The sequence below is a fragment of the Mastomys coucha genome, unplaced genomic scaffold (assembly GCF_008632895.1).
Source record: "Mastomys coucha isolate ucsf_1 unplaced genomic scaffold, UCSF_Mcou_1 pScaffold6, whole genome shotgun sequence".
NCBI classification, from domain to species: Eukaryota; Metazoa; Chordata; class Mammalia; order Rodentia; family Muridae; genus Mastomys; species Mastomys coucha.
Genome location: NW_022196912.1, coordinates 99100309 through 99110982, shown reverse-complemented (window position 1 = coordinate 99110982; position 10674 = coordinate 99100309). Strand labels below are relative to the sequence as shown.

Genomic DNA, 10674 nt, shown 5'->3' with positions numbered 1-10674 from the left:
ACTCAGAAATCCACCTGTCTCTGCCTCCCAAGTGCTGGGATTAAAGGCGTGCGCCACCACTACCCAGCGACAGTTTTATTTTTTATCTTATTCTGAGACACAGTCTTGATAAGTTGCCCAGGTTAACTTTGAACTACTACCGCCTGCTTAGGCAGTAGGCTACATAACAAAGTAACAATTTATTGTGTTATCTAGCTTATCCCAAAAGGCTAGGAAACTTCGATTTACAAATATTTTATAAAAGCTGCACAAAAGATGTTGTATTTTTCAGTATCACTCTTTATCAATAATTTCATAAACCAAGTTTTTATATTTGGCTTTTTCAAGTGAGAAATTAAAATAGCACCAACAAAGACTACAGAAAGCAAACATTTTTATAGTTTGTATATGAAAAGAAAGGAAAATGAAACAACAATAAGAGGATGAGAAAGGGGGACTTACTCGCAGTTACCAAGTGTGGATAGAGATGCGTCCATCTTCTCTATGGGGGGAATCTGGGCATACAACTTTATTTCTTTGGCATCAGATGGCTTCTGACCAGTCTTTTCTTCCTATGGGAAAAATTAATTAGGCACAAAATGATCCTTGGTTGTAATGTGGAACAAAAGAAGTCGGAATTTCATAAGGCCTTCCAATGTTTGTTTCAAAATAATTACTATACCTTAATAACTTAGATTATTATCCCCCATTAACTTACTGGCATTTATTCTTAGGTCTTATAGCCAAGCCTCTGTATACCTGGGCCAGATAACTGTTAAGACCTACAAATGGATATAAGCAGAAAAGAACTTCTGTTTGTAATATTTAAGTCCTTTAAGAGTCTATTAAGTAATGACTGGGTGGTGGCAGTGCACATCTTTAATCCCAGAGCTCAGGAGGCAGAGGCAGGCGGCTCCCTCCATCTTCATGTCCTCCTTCCCTCAAGCCCTGGAGCTGGCCCAGCATCTTACATGCTTCTGGGGATCTGAACTCAGGTCCTGGTGCTTTAACACCAGCACTCAGGAGGCAGAGGCAGAGGCAGAGGGCTCCCTCTATCTTCATGTCCTCCTTCCCTCAAGCCCTGGAGCTGGCCCAGCATCTTACATGCTTCTGGGGATCTGAACTCAGGTCCTGCTGCTTTTGCAGCAAGCACTTGCCCCAGCCTCTCGATGCCTACTTTTGTCACATTTATAGGTTAGGGTAAAGGAAACCTTACACTTAGTAGATCTTCAGCAAGTGTTGGATTATTTGTGCTAACATGATGGGCCTAGAGGACTTGTTTATTTTGGATTAAATGCAAAAGACCCAGAGGACAAATATTTCATGTTTCACTCATGCGTGGAGGTTAAAAAAGTTGATCTTATCTCATAAGGAGTAGACTAATAGTTACCAGAGGCTGGGAAACACAGGGAGGAAAAACAAAATTAGCCAGATAGGAGGAGCAAGCTGGAGTGTTCTCTGGCATAATAGAGCAATTATGATAAATTTGTGCATTTCAGATAAGACTTCATGCAATCAGGGTGGTGTGGCCACAGACTGTGTATTTCAAAAGAGCTATAAAGGAAGATTTTTATTACCACAAGGAGAAATAAAAATTTTGAGGTCAAAGACATGGTAATTACCTTAACAAAATTATATGTTTTAAATATGTATGAAAACGTCACATCATACTCTATACATCTGTATAATCATTACATGTCAGCTAAAACTTTTAAATGTTAAAAAAAGAGAATGTTTGGTTATTCAATGAAAAAATATGCTTAATGTCTACAAAGATCTTAAAGACTATTGGATATAATGTAACTAGAAATAGAATCTATGAACCAAGACTAAATGAAGCTAAAACAAAATGAAACCAAACATTAGCCATTATGAATAGGTAAGATAAAGTCCTAAAATACAACTTAAGGAACACTAAATCTGAGTTTAGGTCATACTCTTCCTTTAACAAATTTTATGAAAATTTAGCCAAGCAGAAACGTGCATGTGTGTGTGTATGCCTGTGTATGTGTGAATGTGTTTGCACAAGTGTACCTATGAATGCCAGAGACTGATATTGGGTGTCTTCCTCAATCACTGTCATATTTATTTATATATTTAGTTTTGGTTTTGGAGGCAAGGTCTTTTGTATTCCAGGCTGACTATGAACATACCACATAGTCAAGTGTGACCTTGAACTTATGTTCATACTACTTCCATGTCCTGAGCGCTAAGATTATAGGCATGCACCACCTTGCACCAGTTTATGTGGTGCTGGGTGGGGATCAAACCCAGGGCTTTGTGTATACGAGGAGAACATCTACTCTCCCAGCTGAGGTTCATCCCTAACATCATCCTTCATTATTGAGACAGTGTCTCCCACTGAACCGGGAGCTCGCAGATGCAGCTAGCCTGGCTGTGATCCCCAGAAATCCTCTTGTCTCTACCTCCTCAGCACTGAGATTTAAGGCGCTACTGCACCTGGCATTGAATATGGATGCTGGAGATGAGAACTCAGGTCCTGTACTTATGCAACAAACACTTTAACTACTGAGCCGCTTGCCCAGTCCCAAGAAAGGAATCCTTAAATGCAGTTAGAATAAACACAAATGTGTAAGCACTAAAATTAGGATTCAAACATCTCATTATTGTATTCACTTTTGTCTATTTCCCAAATACTTAGGCTGCTGACAGATTTTTGTTCAAAGTCTAGCTATAGATAGAGATGCATGGTTTGCTAGGCAGTAGCTGTACACACCTTTAATCCCAGCACTTGGGAGGCAGAGGCAGGCAGATATCTGAGATCGAGGCCAGCCTGGTCTACAGAGTGAGTTCCAGGACAGCCAGGGCTACACAGAGAAACCCTTGAAAAACCTAAAACAAGAAAAAAAAAAGAAAAGAAAAAGAAAAAAGAGATGCATGGCTCAGTGGTTAAGACAGTAAATCAGGAGTTAGGTGTGCACGCCATGGTAGTGCACCTGCTTAGCATGAGTAACCCCTGGGTTCATCCACCCTTGCACCACTACACACATACACACACACACAATATCCCCAAAGAGATCATTTGTCCAATTTTCCCCAGTAGTAATGTTCAGCAGAACTATAAAATATCACAGCCAGGGTATGGTTACTGATAATTCAACATTTACTCAGATTTTCCACAATCTGCCTGGTACCATTTGTGTTTATGAATGTGTATATATGTATACTGTATGTTAACTCTTTATACAATTTCATTACTTGTGTAGGCTCAGGCATCTACTACCACAGTTCCCAAATCACAATAATCTCTTGTGCTGAATGGTCAGATATAAACAGCAGTTCAAATTTTCCTCATCTAGTTTCTAAAAGAAGGAAAAGCCATCTACTCACCCATCTGGACAGGGCTTCTTTGATTGTTGTTGCTTTTGCCTTAAAGGGTGGGGGGAGAAGAAGCAAAGGCAGAGTTTAGTGCTGTGATTTGGTGATTCAGCTTTAATGTAATAATTACTGGCCTTGGCTTCTACCATTAAAGCATTCAATTCTTTCTTTGAAATTCTAAGATATAAGCACAATTAATCTCCTAAGAACCTAGTGATTTCTTTAAATACCTCTTAGGGAAAATGTGGAAATTATTGTGTCATATTCAAATCCCATCATTACGGATGGTTGTGAGCCACTGTGTAGTTGCTGGGATTTGAACTCACGACCTTCAGAAGAGCAGTCGGTGCTCTTAACTGTTGAGCCATCTCTCCAGCCCTTTCCACTGATTCTATATCTTTTTTTTATATCTTAACATCAAAAAGTGAAGCACATTCTAATTATGAGCAATTTACAGTCACTGAGGCAAGATAGCTGTGATAAAACTTTAGAAAAATACTAACAATTTTATTATAATATATTTCTTTTTCATGTCTGCAAAGGATAACCTGACCAAAAACACTGGCTCTAGGGCTTTGCACATGGAAGGGAAGCATTATATTTTACAAATAAAAATATATATAAAAGAACATTTAAATATATGTAAAAAGAATTTTTCATACAGAGCTCTATTAATAAGTACCAGGAGGCTGAAGAGGCCTCTCAGTTGTTAGGAGCACTGATCACTCTTCCAGAGGACCCGAGGTCAGCTCCTAGCATCCATGCAAAGCAGCTCAACCCTCTGCAACTCCAACTCCAGGGGCTGTGTCCCTCTGTCCACACCCACGCACACACACGCGCACACACACACACACAGAGACACGTGCGCACAGACACGCATGCATGCACACACGCAGTACACACACACGTAGTACACACACACACACACACACGTACATACACACGATTAAACATAATAAAAATGGGGAGCTGGAGAGATGGCACAGCAGTTAAGAGCACTGACTGCTCTTCTAGAGGTCCTGAGTTCAATTCCCAGCAACCACATGGTGGCTCACAATGGGATCTGATGCTCTCTTCTGGTGTATCTGAAGACAGCAACAGTGTACTCACACAAGATAAATAAATAAATTTAAAAAACATAATGAATCTTTAAAAAATAAATATTCTAAATGACAGGAAAGTATCTAGTATAATTTAATTCCAATTTATTTTTCTTAGTAGGACATAAAATGTTTCATCTAATAATAAATAGCATCTTTGTTTCAATTTAGCATATTAAAAACTTTGAAAGCATACAACAGAAGATGTCCTTAATAAATTAAGAGGATTCATTAACACAGCAAAAAGAAAAAATGTAAGATATTAATATATCTAGGAAGTAGAATTCTGTACTAATAAGTCCTGTATCAAAAAGGGGCTTATAAGTTCAAAAAGAAAAAAGAAACTGCTGAGGTATTCCTCAGTGGTCAGAATGCTTCCTTTCCACATCCAAAGCCCAACACCAATCTGCAGGATCCAAAGATGGCATGGAAGGGGAAGCCAAAATTTGATAGGAAACTTCTATCAGCATTGGTATTGCCAGAAAACATGGTATAAGACTCAACATACTTTAGAAAGTTATCAGTGCAAACTGAAAGAAGACAGAAGGAAGAAAAAGGACGAAGTCAAACCAGAAAAGATTAAAAACACTAAAGGGAGGTTCTTATATCTCTTGCAAGCTTGACTGGGCAAAAAATGAAAGACACATAAATTAAAAATAAAGAATATGAGAGATTTTAGAAATAAAATATTTAGAAGCAAGATACGGCAATAGCTTTGAGGCACAACAACACATGTGTTCCTAGAAAAAAAGAGCCCCAATTACCAAAAGCTTTGAGCAGACTAACATTTAAAGCATTCACATGGAATCAGAGACTTAGCTGGTTCTCTTCCTCCAAAGTTCCAAGTGAGTCCTAATAACTTTTCAAGAACAAATACTCTTTGTTACACAAGTTGTTTCAAAAACCAGAAAATGTGGGGAAGCTGCACATCTGTGAGGAGACTGTAAACTGTCATAGCCACAGCACAGAGCCCTCTTGATTTTTCCATATAGATTTGATTCTAGAGACATCATCAGAATCTTCAAAGCCAATGATGTATAATGACTATTAATGACCATGATCAAAAAAGTCTATCTTGGCCAGGTAGTGGTGGCACATGCCTTTACTCTCAGCACTCAGGAGGCAGAGGCAGGAGGTTCTCTGTGAGTTCAAGGCCAGCCTAGTATACAGAGTGAGTTCCAGGACAGTCAGGGCTATACAGAGAAACTGTGCCTCAAAAAAGAAGAAAGAAGAAAAGAAAGAAAGGAAGGAAGAAAGAAAAGACAGAAGGAAGGAAGAAAAAAGTTTGTCTTAACAATTCAAGCAAAACAGACCAATTTCTAAGTGTCGATCATTAATTCATGGATTGGAGGGAATCATGGTTACTTTACTAAGTGCTGGAAAACATATACATTCTACACTGTATAGTAAAAGCTGTCAGGTGAGAATTAAACTAAAACAAATACCACACCTCAGGGAACTCAGTTCCACAACTGTTCGCGGTATGTCTGTCTACTTTGTGACTAGCATACTTCTATGTTGTATTTTTTTTTTTTTCTGAGTCCTGAGATGATAGGTGTGCACCATCATGTCTGGCTTTCTATTTGATTCTGACATGTCAATGAACAAAACAGATTCCTGCCTTCCTAGAATTTAATTTAAAATCATTTCAAGGAAGTAGATGTATATATATGTGTATGTGAAATATGCAAATGCATATTATAAACCTGATCTATATGTAACCATATATATATACCATATTCATACATAAAAGTAAATAAATATAATATATACAAATATAAGTAAATATAAGCAAAATAAGTACTAAGTAAAATAAGTAATATATTAGAAAGTTAAAGTTATTAATGGTATCAGGGCAGGGCGGTGGTTGCCCACGCCTTTAATCCCAGCACTTGGGAGGCAGAGGCAGGTGGATTTCTGAGTTTGAGGCAAGCCTAGTCTACAGAGTGAGTTCCAGGACAGCCAGGGCTACACAGAGAAACCCTGTCTTGAAAAAACAAAAAATAAAAATAAATAAATAAATAAATAATGGTATCAGGTTATACGCATATATGTGTAGAGAACACATCTTTTAAATAAGCTGGTCAATCTGAACTGACTGGGACAACAACATTAAAATAATTTTCTGCCGGGCGGTGGTGGCGCACGCCTTTAATCCCAGCACTTGGGAGGCAGAGGCAGGCGGATTTCTGAGTTCGAGGCCAGCCTGGTCTACAGAGTGAGTTCCAGGACAGCCAGGGCAACACAGAGAAACCCTGTCTCGAAAAACCAAAAAAAAAAAAAAAAAAAAAAAAAAAAAAAAAAAATAATTTTCTTTGGGATCCCAAACACATCAAGGATGACCGTTATCGCGGCTAGTTTAACAATGTTTGGCAATGTTTTAATAAAAGAAGTACAAACTGGAATGATCAAAAGGAGGAGATTAAACCATCACTGAGAGCAGATGGTGCTCAATGTCTGTTAGTACAAATAGTTCAGTAAGTGGACTGCACACTGACAAAGCTAACAACAAAATCAGGAGAAGACAGTTTCCGCTTGAAACCAATATAAGACCATGATGGTGGCATGTGGTATATACAAGAAGCTACTAAAGTTCACAAACAAAAAAATTTAAATTAGCAAAACTATGAATTAGCAGCTCATAGACAGCCAACCCTAGGCAACCAATTAAACTATCAAGTGTTCGTATTCACTAAAAATCAGAGAAATTAAGAGTAAAGAAATAGAATTCCATATATATATATATATATACATATACATGTTTATGTATATGTATGCATATATATATATATATCTTCAGATTAGTAAAACTTGGCAAGAATGTAGAGAAATAGGAACTCCTAGGTAATGGGGGAGGGAGTGGAAACTGTTCTACACATCCCAGAAAAGGAAAATGAAGTGCACATAGACCTTTGACTAAACACTCCTTCCCAGTGAAATCCTTGCCTGGGCTCATAAAAAAGGGCCACATAAAAGAACACTTTCGAAACATTGTGGGAAGAGAGTTAAAGCAATCTACCTATTTATTGCAATATAAGTTGCTGTAGGATACTGGTCCCTCTTACAGATAGGAACCAAAAATTCCTAAAGGATTAAAAGGACATCATGAGTGGTAGAGCTGGCTAGGGGAAGTCAGAGGTCATGCTAAGAACTTAATTCTCCTCCAGATAATTTCTGGCTGGTGGAATTTGTAGGGGTAAAAAAAATGGTATCCTACCACTATATTTCTTCAAATATAAAAACTCCATTAATTAAATAATACGCTTACTTCATACACCATTAAGAAAGAAGAGTTGCCAAGCATGGTGGCATATGCCTGTGATCTTAGGACTCAGTAGGCTGTGGATCAAAAATCCTTGGGGCTGGCCAAGGATTCATAACAAATTCAATGCAAGCTTAAGCTACATAGAGAGACTCTGTCTTCAAAAACAGAAAAGCAAAGATGCCATCAACTATCTAAGTGTACTTTGGTACTGTTAAATGTGGGTCCTTAGGGTCAAATTCAGGTCATCAGGCTTGGCAGCCAAATGCCTTTATTTTCTTCTCTGAGCCATGTCTCTAGACTCAGAAACTGGAGTTTGAATATAAAATGCATTCTTTTTATTCTAGGAAACTGTCATAAACAAGACTTTGGAAGTTAGTTTTTAAAAAATTCAAGGGCTGGAGAGATCTCAGCAGTTGAGACTACTTATGGCTACATTGCAGAGGACCAGAGTTCAATTCCCAGCACCCACCCTGGGTGACTCACAACCACCTGTAACTCCAGCTCCAGGGGGATAGGGACTCCACAGGTGCCCATACACATAGTGAAGAAAAAAAAAAAGTCTAAAAATAAATAGCCAGGTATGGTGGCCCATACTTAAAAAAAAAAATTCAAAAGCTGGACAGTGGTGACACACACCTTTAATCCCAGCACCTGGATGAAAGGGACAGGTGGATTTCTGAGTTCGAGGCAAGCCTGGTCTACAGAGTGAGTTCCAGGACAGCCAGGGCTACACAGAGAAACCCTGTCTTGAAAAACAAAACAAAACAAAACAAAACAAAACAAAAAAACCAAGAAAAAAAATTCAAGTAATACATGGACCTGTATTTCTGAAGGAACCCACCACTATGCAGTCAGTACAAGGGAACATGACTTCCTTATCCTAACACCCTAGGTTTAAAATTTGTGCATTGATACAACACTGGAAACACACAGGCACACTCTCTCACAACTACTAATTACACTGTATCATTTCTGATTTTCGTTTCCTGTGCATACACTGTTTCATTTCTGATTTTCGTTTCCTGTGCATTGTTCGTGATCCAATAGGGTCTCATACATGCCTGGAAAGTGCTTTACTAGTTTCAGCACTGAGGTATATGCTTATCTCTCTCCCAGACACACTCACCTTGAGACAACTTTATCTCAGACTGAAGATGACCTTGAACTTTTGATCCTCCGGCCTCCACCTTCAGAGTACTGGGATAAGAGGGTAGGTGCAACTCTGCTTGATATGTATGTGGTGCTAGGCAAAACACTTAACAACTGACCCCTAGTATCCAACATCTCCAGTTAGCAAGTCAACTTTATACTTTGCTAAATAATTCTGGCTGGGCTGGATCTGAAATCGTTTTCAAACTTATAGTTTGAAATATCAAGTATGTAAGCAAAAGAGATACCTTTTCCATGGTGACAAGCATCATTAGTTAAAATTGTTGCTTCATGAGAACTTTGTGTAGACTACAGGTAGACTACAAACCTAAACCTGCCGCGTTTCTCAAAGTGTGGTGAGATGCTCCCCAATTTCAGAGTTACCTGAGGTTCATGGTTGAAACACACATTTATGAACACACCCCGCCCCCGCTGTACTATAAACAAACAAAAAAATCTACATTCCAACGAAGCTCATATTTAGTCACGTTGGAACTGGAAGAACACGGGCCTGATAAATCCATCAGAGAGAGTTTGAACAGCGTCTCCTAATAACAGGACTCACCCCTCACCACCAGGACAACTGGGCACGGCTAACTCTGCTGCTGCAGCTGGAGATGTCTGTAACCAGCCCCGACCCCTCCATCCCACCCGGGGTTGAGGAGAGTTAAAATCACGGCTGTACAAAGAGAAATCTATCACAGCGCCCATCCTATCACCTTTCCCACTCCAATCCGCTCTCCAGAGAATTTCCAGCTGTCTTTCCTTTTCTTCTGTCAGAGTCCCTCCAGCTTAACCTAACTTCCTGTCAGCCTCTGGCCTCTCTCTCCGCAGACCACCACCCCCCTGCGCGGGCAGCTCCGGCCTTAGGCCTGCGACTCGGTGAAACCAGCATTGCCTTCCTCTCCCTACCCGTGGTGCCAGCACTCCGCCACCCTCCACACCCCACAGTAACCCCTTTTTCCACTTTCAATCTCCTTTCGGGTTTGGCCGCGAGGCCTGGAGGGTACTCACCATTCCGGCGGTTGCTACCGTCACTGCTCTGGTTGCTAGGGCCCGCCGGGGTCAGTGCGCAGGCGCACCTCTGGAGCGCTCGGTCTTGGCTGCTCTGGCAGCGGTCCTTTCTCTCCGCCTTTAGGGTGGCGCGAGCGGAGCATTGTGGGACGGCGGGCGGCCCCCCCGGGTCCTCCAACCTCTCTTCTCTCTCCGCTGAGCCGGTGCAGGTGTAGATGAGAAGTCAGTTACTCACGCCTGTAGTTGATGCACTTTCCCAATGCCAATATTGCCTTAAATTTGCAACTTTCAGACCTCCTGATAACATTTGCATTTCTGATATAAAAGAACTTTTTAAAAAGAAGTCCTTCCCTGGAAAAATGACGAGAAAAGTTAATTGTCTTAGGCAGTCGGCTTTGCCCTCTTGCTCAGCTCAGTATATCCAGAATTAAACTGTGAACTTCTCATTTCCTTACTCTAGATCCTCCAAGTGAGAACTCAGGTGCCGAAACACGCTTAAAGTATTACAAAATGTTGATTATTTTGCAACCAACAAACCTTTATTCCCTAAGAAGTCAAACAGAAAAAATAAACAGACACATTTTTTGTTTGTTTTTTCTAAGACGACGTTTCCCTGTGTACTCCTGGCTGTCCTGGAACTCTGCCTGTCTTTGCTTCCCAAATGCTGTGTGCGTGCGCGTGCGTGTGCGTGTGCGTGTGTGTGTGTGTATGTAAACATATATATATATATATATATATATATATATATATATATATATATATATATATACATTTAACCATATATATTACACACATATATACATACATTAGACGCATGTTTTAATAGAG

General features: G+C 39.8%; 1 protein-coding gene across 3 annotated transcripts in view; it reads right to left on the bottom strand.

Annotated features, from left to right (window-relative positions):
* Positions 1–9940, bottom strand: part of Dnal1 (dynein axonemal light chain 1) — a 26785-nt gene extending 16845 nt beyond the window's left edge. Inside the window, exons 1-4 of one of the 3 annotated variants that reach the window (XM_031356177.1) lie at positions 9847–9907; positions 8810–8880; positions 3331–3369; positions 442–551 (exon numbers count right to left, since the gene is read on the bottom strand). In XM_031356177.1, coding sequence (XP_031212037.1) covers positions 442–476 — 35 coding nt within the window. In that variant the 5' untranslated portion in view covers positions 477–551; positions 3331–3369; positions 8810–8880; positions 9847–9907. Of the gene's footprint in view, positions 1–441; positions 552–3330; positions 3370–8809; positions 8881–9551; positions 9755–9846 lie in introns of those variants that run through there. The other 2 variants (XM_031356178.1, XM_031356176.1) reach the window with 2 other exon arrangements.
* Between the last annotated feature and the right edge of the window lie 734 nt (positions 9941–10674).